This window comes from Eleutherodactylus coqui, chromosome 4 (genome assembly GCF_035609145.1).
Source record: "Eleutherodactylus coqui strain aEleCoq1 chromosome 4, aEleCoq1.hap1, whole genome shotgun sequence".
Taxonomy (NCBI): Eukaryota; Metazoa; Chordata; class Amphibia; order Anura; family Eleutherodactylidae; genus Eleutherodactylus; species Eleutherodactylus coqui.
The window spans coordinates 298,372,852-298,385,685 of NC_089840.1; the positions used below are offsets into that span (position 1 = coordinate 298,372,852).

At 57.6% G+C, this 12,834-nt stretch overlaps 1 protein-coding gene across 5 annotated transcripts in view; it reads right to left on the reverse strand.

The window, feature by feature from the left end:
- The window catches only part of ADD3 (adducin 3), an 80,981-nt gene that overhangs the window by 22,680 nt on the left and 45,467 nt on the right, over positions 1–12,834 (reverse strand). For all 5 annotated transcript variants that reach the window (XM_066601487.1, XM_066601486.1, XM_066601482.1 and 2 more), the window contains 10 exons: positions 11,668–11,806; positions 9,179–9,330; positions 7,343–7,423; positions 7,108–7,257; positions 4,990–5,133; positions 4,439–4,537; positions 2,746–2,928; positions 2,325–2,585; positions 2,109–2,228; positions 1,937–2,023 (listed from right to left, as the gene is read on the reverse strand). In XM_066601487.1, coding sequence (XP_066457584.1) covers positions 1,937–2,023; positions 2,109–2,228; positions 2,325–2,585; positions 2,746–2,928; positions 4,439–4,537; positions 4,990–5,133; positions 7,108–7,257; positions 7,343–7,423; positions 9,179–9,330; positions 11,668–11,806 — 1,416 coding nt within the window. The remainder of the gene's footprint in view (positions 1–1,936; positions 2,024–2,108; positions 2,229–2,324; positions 2,586–2,745; positions 2,929–4,438; positions 4,538–4,989; positions 5,134–7,107; positions 7,258–7,342; positions 7,424–9,178; positions 9,331–11,667; positions 11,807–12,834) is intronic.

The following is a 12,834-nucleotide window of genomic DNA, read 5'->3' on the forward strand; positions in this document are numbered from 1 at the left end:
TGATGTACTGCGGGGCCCGAAGGGTGACAGAGGGAGCCCCTCCCCCGGTCATTGCTTGCATGTTACAGTTGCTATTGATAATAGCATGTAAGGGGTTAAACTGGCAGGGATCTGAGGTTTCTCCATTCCTGGTGGTTAGAGCAGGAGCCGGGCCGTCAGCAGTCACCAAGCCACCGCTTTACACAGAAGTAGGTGCAGCCCATTAGTGCGGTCAGTAACAAGGCCTATAGGTGGTCACTAAGGGGTTAACGGGGGACGTATCTGTCCCATCACTTTAAACAGTTTCCCTGAAAGGGTTAAAGAACTTCAACCCTCAGCCACACAGAATATATTTATGGACTCCTTGTATTCTCTCGCCGCGGGCCTGAAGGACTCGCAGGGTGTTACGGGGGAAGGGGGCGCCCGGTGACCCCCCAATACCAACGCAGGGGGCTGCAGACGGAACAAGCAGCGTTCAAACAGATGAAAGTGAACGCCGAGCGTTGTGACTAAATGCGAACCAACGGCGGACGCTAACCGCTCCGTGCTCATCCGCTTCCTGCAGTCCTCGGCGCTCGTTCGGCATCGCTTCTACAGCGAATGTGAGACGGAACGATTCTCGTACGAGCCGCCGGCGGTATGGACAGGCCGCCGGAGAGCGAATGATGGCGGCTCGTCTAAAAGGACACTGACAGAAGACTGGCGTCCAGCAGCGAGCGTCACGCGGCGCACGGCTAAATGGTATTACGTTACATTCTTGCACTTTCTTTTAGCACATTTGCTTTCCTGCTCCAGCCCCGTTATTTTTTTGACAAGTGGGCAGGGCTTTGTCAGGGGGGCGTGTCCATCCTGGGAACGTCTGCTTAATGCATCATTTATGCCAGATCGGATGTAGCATGGAGGCGCGGAGGAGTCGGGATGCGTTCAGCACCTCTTCACGTATTCTGTGCGCCGGCGGAAATTATAATAATCCCGCAGGAAACGCCGCGTCAGCGCGTATATAAGATCCGAGGACGACCTATATCCTATATTAGAGCGGAGCCGCCGTTATATCTCTCTTCAGCCGCTTTCGCACAAGATTTCTTCCCTGCGAGACGCACAAATATTCTTTTGAACGCAGTGATGCAGGGAAGAAGCACCGCGCCGCCCTCTTTTTGGACGCTCCGGCGGAACGCCGCGCCTGTTTTCAATGGGGCTGGAAAAAACATTGTACTGCGTGCGAGGCGAGGCGCTGAGGTCAGTGGGAAACACTTGGCGATCCTCCACTGCAGCCGGCGGTGATGGGAAGTGATGGGAGGAGTCTTTGGCACAAACTCCTCCCATCCACAAGGAGATCACATGTTCGCGAGCGCAATATCAGGTCGCCCGTGGGAAAGGAGCCTTCGCCATTAGCCCCTGCGTACCCCAGAATATACATTAGCATCATGGGGGCGGGGTTTGTATAGAGCTGGGGGAGGGGCTGATGCCGCTCCGTCCCGGACAGCTCACATCTATGCGAGTGTGGATTGTGGCTGTTAACCCTTTAAATGCTCCTATCAGTACTCAGGCCCCGCTGCAATGAGATACCGCGGTGCCTTCTAGAGGACCGCCTGTCTGAATGCGCTATAATGCAAGGTCAATAACGGGGAAAGGGGGGGGGAATGGGCGCGGCCCGCGGGCCATCGGGGGGGGGGGGGGGGGGGAGGCATCGCAGAGAAATAAAAAGGGTTTTTGAAAGTTGGGAGGAAAAAACGAAGAGGAAGACGAAAAAAAGGGGCCGCACTCTTACAGGGTTAAGAACTTTCCTCTGACTTTCTCATTACTGCCAACGGGCCCCCCGACCGCTGCGTCTTCAGCAGGCCCCCCCCGATCCGCTGCGTCCTCACCGCCCCCCCCCCCCCCCCCGATCCGCGATGTGTGGCACTGCAGCACCAGGCAGACCCCACACTGCCCACATCTACGGGACGCGGACACTTACAGGAGGCGGCTTTTCCACCACGATGCCCGCCAAGACTTGTGACTGCGGCCCGGCTGTCGTCAGGTCGTACCGATTCTGCTCTCGGATCTATACGGTAGTGGAAAAAAATATATTATATATATGAAGTGGCCCCCAAGGGCTGGGGAAGGCTCCCAGCATGCCCTGCGCTCACCTTGTTCCTCTTCTGCAGGACGTCGGTCGGGTTGGTGTTTAATGGAACAAACTGGTTCGGATCTTCAATCTTGATGGGATTTCCGCTGGAATTCTTGTTAAACTCCTCAGCTTTCATCCACTACAAAACAAAGAGGTGTGTCAGAGGGAATGGAATGCCAGAACTGCAGTGAAGACTGACAGAGGGAGAGGAGGGGCGGCCGCGGGCCCGCCTCACCATGATCTTGGTCCTCGGGCTCATCTCTCCGTTCATGGACTCCTCGGGGACGTGGACTCGTAGATACGTGTTGGGCGAGTTCAGCCAGCGCGTCTTCTCCCTCTGCTGCTTCTGTGCCAGGTACTTGAGAGGCGATCGGGACATCATCTGATCGTCCTCGAAGGAGAAGGCTGTGACGGTAGCGGGGATTTCCACATCGCTCTTATGGCGCGGCTTTTCTCGTGTCAGCGGCTGCCTGTAGGCGTAGCCGGTCCTGTAGCCCTGCAGGGACAGTGAAGGAGGACCTCACAAATACTGCAGGACGTGCCAAAGTAAACCAGTAGGCGCAGTACCCAGAACAGCCACTAGATGGCGCTACATTACTAATGGAATAGAGGGCGCCGTCACCCCTACATGAGCTGCCGGGGCAGCCGTCACTTACCAGATTGTCCAGCATCCGCATGAGGGATTCGAACTCCAGCTCCCCGACTTTCCACTTGTACTGCCCCTCCATGTTTACCCCTCCCCCGCCTCCTGCGGCCAGGGCGAACGTGAGGGGCTTGTACTTCTCCAAGTCCAGCAGTAGGAGGTTGTTGATGCCTCCGGCCCCGGCCAGAGCGTGGACCTGCGGCAGAGGACAAGGGGAGGTTACAAACCCGAAATCCACTAACTGCGCCCCAATAACCGCAGCGCTGCTGAGCGGGGACCAAGTGCATTGTGGGAGACCCTAAAGGGGGTCCTCCTTCCTGGATGACCAACTCCCACCACAGTGAATCAGGACCCCCGAGTGGTGCCGCGTGAAGAGGACCCCTTTAACCCTTTCCTGACAGAGCGTGCGGAGCCGGCACGGCAGCAGAGTCCGCTCCGTTACTGGCGGATGCAACAGCCGGCAACGCTGAGATCAGAGCCACTAAGTATCCAGGGGATTGGCCAAACTGAAGGGGTGTGTAACCTGGAGGGAGACCCCCGTCAGAGCAAGTGCTGGGCGATGATGGGTTAATATGGCAGCCCAGTGAAGGAGCCCACAGGCAGGGCTTAATAGGCAACAGTACCACTAAGTAGTGCAGTCTATGAAGTACTGCAGTGCATCGTACAGGCGATCACATGATCAAGTCCTGAACGAGGACCCCAAAACATGGAGGGAAACGGTTACAGTTCCAAGAAAAAGTAACAAAAGTTTTTTAAAAAAGGAAACCCTTCTTGCTGAAGAATGTAAACAAAGCGCCATATTTGGTGCCGCCGCATCCACAACAGCGGGTGAGAAAAAGGTGCAGGACGCAGTACAGACTACTATACAAAGTGAAGAATAGAAGGGATTAAAAGGCCCAGCAACCCCCAAAAATGGCACCAATTAAAGCTACGGCTCACGGAGCGAACAGCGAGCTTCCTTAAGCCACACCCACAAAAACGGGAAGGTCCTGTGTTCAGAATACAGCGGCAGGGCCTGATTTACTGACGGCAGTCTGTCCGATCTTATGACGCTCGGTGTCATCATGGTGGACGCAGCGATGCCAAATATTGGGGGGGGGGTTACAATCTTCATTAGGAAAATAGTGAAAAAACTTCTCTCAAAGTTTTTACTTTTTAAAAAGTAGTAAAAACGTGAAAAAAAAACAAACCTTTGTTTGGGATCGTTGTAGATATTTTTTTACTGCAGCGAGGAGCCGAGCCCCCAAAATAGTTCAACTGCATTTTTTTTTTGTTTTAATAGATTTTCAGCACATCAGCACACCGTGCCCCACAGAAACCAAGACCCTGCGCAGCCGTGACGACAGGAGGGGATGATACAACCTCTCTGGCTTTGAAGGGGTTAAGGCTGCAGTGTAATCAGGGCGACGCCCCCGAGGAGCTTAGAATAGGTAACCGTTCTGCAGGGGAGCTTCCTGTTCCTGTGCATTGTGGGAGATGTAGGGTTCTGCATGGAGTAGAGCGACCTGCGCAGCGCATCCCGGACCGCAGAACGTACAGCTACTGAGGCAGCAAAGGATGTGAAATCACACAGCAGGTCTCTGAATGCAGCTCTGGCTGTGACTAGAGTATAAGGCAAGCCGTAACCCAAGGGTAAAGGTGCCGCCCATCAACTGCAGATTAACCCCGTGAAGTGTGCGAGTCCTGACATGACTTCCCGCCATTACCTGGATCTCACACGCGTGCTGCGCGCAGAAGATGTAATTGAACGCTTCTTCCACGGTTTCTCCGAGCGCCATCACTCCGTGATTTCTGAGCACCAGCACCTGCAAAGGGGGAAGAGACCTTATATACAGGAAGCTGCAGCCAGGATAATGCAAGCAGCGCCGCCTACAGGCCGACACTAGGCAGCGGATGAGCTACAAGTCGCTTTCCGTATGACTGAGTTCTCTGGTTCCAAGAGCTGTGCTTGCCATCAGTGAATGGAATCATCATTTACATCTAGCAGTAAACTTGTCCGGACCCAATACTTCACAGCTGAGGGTTTGTTACAGAGTATCAGTGTAACCAATCCGCTGTGATATAGACATTAGCAGCACAAATCTCTCCCCTGTTCTGACTGCACGCCAGACTGACACATTGTAACAAACTAAGGCTTGTTTTGCCTGGGTACAAGTGTAACAATCCCTCAGCTGTAAGAAGTACGAGGTCAGGACAGTCTAATGTTACCATTCACTGACAGCAAGCAGATGTTGACTAAAGGAATAGTTCGAGTTACCTTAGCACTGGGCCCCAGGACTTTTTGAAGTTGGATCCTCTCCTGCTGCTCGTCCAGGGACCCCTGGTAGTTGTAGTACGCCACGTCGCCGAGCAGCAAGGCTTCCTGGGAAATGGGCAAGATGCCGCACTTCATGGATGAGACCTGATGAGCAGAAGAGACGGTCAGAGACCTCCAGGGGACATCTGAGAGCGGCGGGGATTCTACCCGTATTCACACACTGGAAGCCGCACGGGGATCGCAGGGAGGGAATGAAAGCAGCCCGCCCCCAGAAGTTCTGCTGCAGACCCCGGCATGCGGATCCATCTCAGGCACATAATGATGAGAGTTGTAGTGATTAAAGGAATGGACACCGCAGGCCCTAACAGAGGTTCCCCCATTGGCTTGTAAAAGGCTCTCAGTTATATTCACCCGTTACCAGAGCCTCAATACCCTCCTGTATCACATCTTGTATCCAAGCTAGAGGTGGTACACCAGGGTGCTAGAGCCTCCATGCCCTCCTGTATCACATTTTGTATCCAAGCTAGAGGCGGTACACCAGGGTACTAGAGCCTCCATGCCCCCCTGTATCACATCTTGTATCCAAGCTAGAAGCGGTACAACAGGGTACTAGAGCCTCCATGCCCCCCTGTATCACATTTTGTATCCAAGCTAGAGGCGGTACACCAGGGTACTAGAGCCTCCATGCCCCCCCTGTATCACATCTTGTATCCAAGCTAGAGGCGGTACAACAGGGTACTAGAGCCTCCATGCCCCCCTGTATCACATCCTGTATCCAAGCTAGAAGCGGTACAACAGGGTACTAGAGCCTCCATGCCCCCCTGTATCACATTTTGTATCCAAGCTAGAGGCGGTACACCAGGGTACTAGAGCCTCCATGCCCCCTGTATCACATCTTGTATCCAAGCCAGAGGCGGTACAACAGGGTACTAGAGCCTCCATGCCCCCGTATCACATCTTGTATCCAAGCCAGAGGTGGTACAACAGGGTACTAGAGCCGCCATGCCCCCTGTATCACATCTTGTATCCAAGCTAGAGGCGGTACAACAGGGTACTAGAGCCTCCATGCCTGCCTGTATCACATCATGTATCCAAGCTAGAGGCGGTACAACAGGATACTAGAGCCTCCATGCTTGCCCGTATCACATCTTGTATCCAAGCTAGAGGCGGTACAACAGGATACTAGAGCCTCCATGCTTGCCCGTATCACATCCTGTATCCAGGCTAGCGGCGGTACAACAGGGTACTAGAGCCTCCATGCTTGCCCGTATCACATCTTGTATCCAAGCTAGAGGCGGTACAACAGGATACTAGAGCCTCCATGCCCGCCCGTATCACATCCTGTATCCAGGCTAGCGGCGGTACAACAGGGTACTAGAGCCGCCATGCCCGCCCGTATCACATCTTGTATCTAAGCTAGAGGCGGTACAACAGGGTACTAGAGCCTCCATGCCCGCCCGTATCACATCTTGTATCTAAGCTAGAGGCGGTACAACAGTGTACTAGAGCCTCCATGCCTGCCCGTATCAGATCTTGTATCCAAGCTGGCGGCGGTACAACAGGGTACTAGAGCCTACTATACACACCTCCTTCCATGGGAGCCGTGGAATTCCTTAAAGGGTTACTTGACAAATTGGTTTCCTAAACCGGATAATCCCTTTAAGGGGTTACAAGCCTTCTGCATTTGAGCTACTGGGACATACAAATGGGAGCCGCACTATGTGAATGTCCGTTCTGTAAGATCACACGCCCCCTGCTGGCCGAGCAGTTACAGCTTCCTCCACCATTTGCAGGTTGTGCAGGCGGCCTGCTGCTGGGTCCTAGTGCCTGCAGCTGTACAGTTGTGTCCACACGGGGGCGGCCAGGGAGCCCCCCCACCCCCCACCTAATGGACCTTGTGGTGCAGATTTTGAAGCGTGTTTTATCACATATTTCTGTGCAGACTGCGCCCCCCAATGTGACGGGGGGTAACAGCGATAACATTTACATGCTGGGATAGATTCACCATCTCATCCTCTGCTGCGTCTGTAAAGGCTGCAGAATTAAAATTCTGCCCATCTTGGGACCCCCCAAAGCTTCAGCCCCCCAAGACCCCCATATGTGGCGGGCGTCACTCACGGCAGCGGTGGCGGGGGTGTGTATATGGATCACACATCGCACGTCCGGGCGGGTGGAGTAGATGGCCGCGTGGGGGCTGAACCCGGACGGGTCGACGCGCAGGTTGGTCGCACCCTGATCCACCACCTCTCCGACGATGTTTAGTTTCACCTGCGAAGGAGGAGAACAGAAGGGATGAGACGCCCAGCCGGTCCTTCATATCTATGATGGCGACCGGGGGCGGAGCTACACTCACCAGGTTGGAGGCGGACGCTTCGGAGAACGAGAGGCCTCTGGGGATGATCAGGATGTGGTCCTGCTCTTTGCTAATCCGGACCTAGAGGAAAAAAGATGCAGATGATGGTCAGCGGCGGCAGGGGGTCACACGGCCAGCGGCGGCAGGAGGGGGTCACACGGCCAGCGGCGGCAGGAGGGGGTCACACGGACAGCGGCGGCAGGAGGGGGTCACACGGCCAGCGGCGGCAGGAGGGGGTCACACGGCCAGCGGCGGCAGGAGGGGGTCACACGGCCAGCGGCAGGGGGGTCACACGGCCAGCGGGGGTGTCACACGGCCAGCGGGGGGGGGGGGGGGGGTGTCACACGGCCAGCGGGGGGGGGGGGGGGGGTGTCACACGGCCAGCGGGGGGGGGGGGGGGTGTCACACGGCCAGCGGGGGGGGGGCTTATATTTCAAGCCACCCGCCTCCCCAAAAATTCCTGCAAAAGGGCGCCACAAGAAGGTGATATCGCTATTGCCGTGTAAAGAGGCCTTATATCACAGTGAGGGCGGTAAAAACTAAAGCAGACAATGGCGCCATCGCACGAGTAAATGTTATATCCTTCTGCATATTATTATAGGGTCCTTTATAGACGACCATCGAAGAGTTAACGAAACAAGCCAATCCGTTAGGGGCAGCCGAAAAAGGGCTTGGACCGCAGTCTGCTGAGGGTCCCGGCGTGAATCAAACGGTCGTATGAGCGCCGAACATGGCAGGAGCGCTGGAGACGCCAACCGCTAGAATGCGACGATGTCCAGCGCTCCAATTGTGATGACGTGAGCGGCAGCGCGTACAACGGCCGCCACCTGCGCTCTGGGGATCCATGGGGGTCCCAGTGGTGATGAAGGCGCCCCCTATCCTGCGGACCCGCGAGAAGGTTCTGCTTCGGCGCTAATTCTTTAAAAAAAAAAATTGAAATGCATTTTTTATTGTCGCATCCGTAGGGACCGGCACGATAAAACGGAACGCATCCGGCGCCAAAAAAGGTAAGAAAGACTTTTTTTTGGGGGGGGGGTTTCCCTTCTCTCCAAAAAAGTGCTCAAAAAAAGCTGTTTATACCCCAAAATGGTGCCAATAAAAACCAACCCCCTACAGCCGCGCCGGCGGGGAAGGAGGAACGTTCGGGATTTGAAAGGTGTAGATGAAAATCCTCCAGAAATAGTCGTGTTCACAAGACCACAGCCAGCCGTCACTAAGGGGTCAAGGCCGCCGGGTCAGAGGCATCCTCAGAATTCTTCCCCTTTCAGTTTTCATACCTTGCCAGTTCTAAGATCTCTGCTTGCTGTCAAGTTTACGGAAACTTTCCAGATGACATACAGAAGTCAAACACCCCTCATCAGTCCGTTTATAGCAGCAGCGGCCGCAGCACCCAGGGAGAACTGTCCCTGCTCAAGGACAGCAAGCAGAGATTTGAAAACCGTTAGAAACTAAACAAAAAAGCCCTGGATTTCTTACGTCCATCTTCGACAACAGACTGTTGGGAGTTAGCTGCGCCAAATTTGTGAAAAGGCACAGTAGCTGCAGAGAGGGCTCTAGGACCCTGCAGGCGACTTCAACGGATGGCAAGTACAGTAGCGGGTGAGTAGGCGGTGGTGGCGGTGGTGGTGGTGGGGTAACCCTGCAGCGGCCGGAGGGTCTCATCAAGTGATGCACATTCAGCTCAACCAGAAGGCAGGAAACACGCACGCTCCGATGGGCCGGACATTGCAGGACGTCTGCGGTCAGAGGCTCCGCCCCTGTGCCTCCCACAACATGGTGCAGGGGTACGGTGATGAGAATAAGCTCCTGCTCTCACCTTACGGCGGCGCCACTTACCGTGATGTAGGCGTTGGACAGGTGCGCCCACCCGAAGAGATCGGCGATCCGGTACATGGCGGCCAACTTGCAGCGAGTCAACTTCTCTCCCTTCGCCATCAAGCCCTCCAGCGCGGGGTGAACGTCGTTGATCGGAGTCACCATCCCCAGACCTGCAGGGTAACGGCAGACACGAATTACCGCCCAAACCGTGACACAACCCTGCGCATCCTAAGAATACTCCCCCTGCAGGCAGGACAGACCAAAGCTGCAAACGGAGGACAAAAGCCGATTACAAGCGAAGGTTTCCAAATAAGTGGTGCAGCGTACCCTTCCCCATGGCAACGTGGCCGGATGGGGCGCTCCGGCCGCCCGCGGCAACCAGGAAAGGGGCGCTCCGGCCGCCCGCGGCAACCAGGAAAGGGGCGCTCCGGCCGCCCGCGGCAACCAGGAAAGGGGCGCTCCGGCCGCCCGCGGCAACCAGGAAAGGGGCGCTCGGGCCGCCCGCGGCAACCAGGAAAGGGGCGCTCCGGCCGCCCGCGGCAACCAGGAAAGGGGCGCTCCGGCCGCCCGCGGCAACCAGGAAAGGGGCGCTCCGGCCGCCCGCGGCAACCAGGAAAGGGGCGCTCCGGCCGCCCGCGGCAACCAGGAAAGGGGCGCTCCGGCCGCCCGCGGCAACCAGGAAAGGGGCGCTCCGGCCGCCCGCAGCAACCAGGAAAGGGGCGCTCCGGCCGCCCGCAGCAACCAGGAAAGGGGCGCTCCGGCCGCCCGCAGCAACCAGGAAAGGGGCGCTCCGGTCGCAGCTCTCCTTGTGGTTAACAGAAGCCGAGCCCTTCAGCCTGTTTACAGCTGCCAAACCTTTGTACCTATCAGTCGCCCTCAGGACGCATTTATGGACGGGCGTGGCGGGTGGGACGGCTGCCAGCAGAGCCGATGGCCGCCCTCAACAATTTAACGCATTTGTGCACAAACTGAGTCGCTGTACAGCTCTGCAGGAAGCGAGGACCGCGCTGAAAGCGCTCACCCCCCTTGTGGCTGCGGCAGGCCGCTCATCTATAGACTAAGAGGGAGCGGAGGAGGTTTGTGTGAAGCTGAGGGAGAGGGGGATTGGGAAAGGATTCACAGCGGTCACAGCACTATCCCCCCGACACACCGGTCACATCCTGCAATGTATCTAAACCCCACGGAGCGGCAGGTAAGTAGTCGCACCCCTCATTCTGCCTGCATATATACAGACACACACAGAGCGACAGGAAGTATTCACCCCCTTTCGGATGCTGCGCGCTCCTCACACGGGTGGGGGGTCCGCGGTCTTCAAACAAATCACCATATTCATCCATAAAGCCCTCCACAGCGCAGCGCCCCCTATATTGTATCCCTCATCCACAGCGCAGCGCCCCCTATATTGTATCCCTCATCCACAGCGCAGCGCCCCCCTATATTGTATCCCTCATCCACAGCGCAGCGCCCCCCTACATTGTATCCCTCATCCACAGTGCAGCGCCCCCTATATTGTATCCCTCATCCACAGTGCAGCGCCCCCTATATTGTATCCCTCATCCACAGTGCAGCGCCCCCCCCCCTATATCGCCTCCCTCATCTCAATCCATCACCCAGCCCGGGCTCTCCGCTCTGCTAACGAAACCAGACTGCACACCCCTTTAATTCGAACTTCTCATTCCCGCCTCCAAGACTTCTCCAGAGCAGCACCGGTCCTCTGGAACGCACTACCAAAGGCTACCCGGGCAATCCAGGACTCGCAGAACTTCAGGCGTGCTCTAAAAACGCACCTCTTCAGGGAGGCATACCGAATTCCCTAAACAAACCCCTCTGTACTCCGCCTGATAACATGCTCCCTGACCTACTGACTGCAATCCCTGCTAGCCATCATAAACCGCTCCTGCAGTCATACTGATTCTGCCGTCACACAGCTAAATGTTTGACCATTGTCTATGTGTATATCACCCCTCACTCTCCACCCCGCCATACCGCGCCCAACTCCACCCCGCCATACCGCGCCCAACTCCACCCCGCCATACCGCGCCCAACTCCACCCCGCCATACCGCGCCCAACTCCACCCCGCCATACCGCGCCCAACTCCACCCCGCCATACCGCGCCCAACTCCACCCCGCCATACCGCGCCCAACTCCACCCCGCCATACCGCGCCCAACTCCACCCCGCCATACCGCGCCCAACTCCAGCCCCTTTACCTTCTGTATCCCCCCATTACTTGTAGTATGTAAGCCCGTTGGAGCAGGACCCTCACCCCTATTGTTTCCATCAGCTGATTACTATGTAACCGCGGTTCTGTAATGTTTGTACTTTTGTCTTTCTGTATCCCCTGTCTATGTAAGCGCTGCGGGATATGTTGGCGCTATACAAATACAGATTATTATTATATTGGACAAGAGAGTAATCGCCCCCACAGCACTCTTTCTCCTTAATAAAGGGGGGGGGGGTCCGCACACCTAGGAAAATCCCAATGACAAGCGTTAGTGGAGACTTACTGAGAGGAGATGAGGGGAAGCCGGCGAAGGAGCTCGCCATGATGTAGTCCGCGATCTGCTGCAGCGCCAACAGTCCCGTCGGGTTATTCCCTTTCTGCATCTGATCCTCAATAAGACTCTCCAGATCCTCCCGAAACGCCTGCAAGAACAGAGGCCGATTACAGGGGGCAGCAGAGAGGTACGGGGCACACTGCGCCTCATCTTCCTTATACCCCCAGAGCTGCATTCATAATACTGCTTCATAACAATATAGAGAAGAGTATGCACTGAACCAGCAGGGGGAGCTGTGAGCAGACGCCCCACAGTAGGACTACAGAGAATCTAGACAGAGTGCAGCTCTGGAGGTGACTGGAGAATAACAGTGCAACTAAGTATCACAATAATGATAAAACAAATCAGGAGGACGACGCGGCGCTGCGTCACCCGGTGAGACCTTGCCAGCCCCGGGACCTCACCCGCCCCCGCCGCCCCTCGCCCCTGGGACCTCACCCGCCGCCCCTGGGACCTCACCCGCCGCCCGCCACTGGGACCTCACCCGCCGCCGCCCCCCCCCCCTCGCCCCTGGGACCTCACCCGCCGCCGCCCCCCCCCCTCGCCCCTGGGACCTCACCCACCGCCGCCCCCCCTCGCCCCAGGGACCTCACTCGCCGCCGCCGCCCCCCCCCCCTCGCCCCTGGGACCTCACTCGCCGCCGCATCCCCCCTCGCCCCTGGGACCTCACTCGCCGCCGCATCCCCCCTCGCCCCTGGGACCTCACTCGCCGCCGCCCCCCCCCCCTCGCCCCTGGGACCTCACTCGCCGCCGCCCCCCCCTCCCTCGCCCCTGGGACCTCACTCGCCGCCGCCCCCCCCCCCTCGCCCCCCCCCCCCCCTCGCCCCTGGGACCTCACTCGCCGCCGCCCCCCCCTCGCCCCTGGGACCTCACTCGCCGCCGCCCCCCCCCTCGCCCCTGGGACCTCACTCGCCGCCGCCCCCCCCTCGCCCCTGGGACCTCATTCGCCGCCGCCCCCCCCTCGCCCCTGGGACCTCACTCGCCGCCGCCCCCCCCCCCTCGCCCCTGGGACCTCACTCGCCGCCGCCCCCCCCCCTCGCCCCTGGGACCTCACTCGCCGCCGCCCCCCCCTCGCCCCTGGGACCTCACTCGACGCCGCCCCCCCCCCCCCTCGCC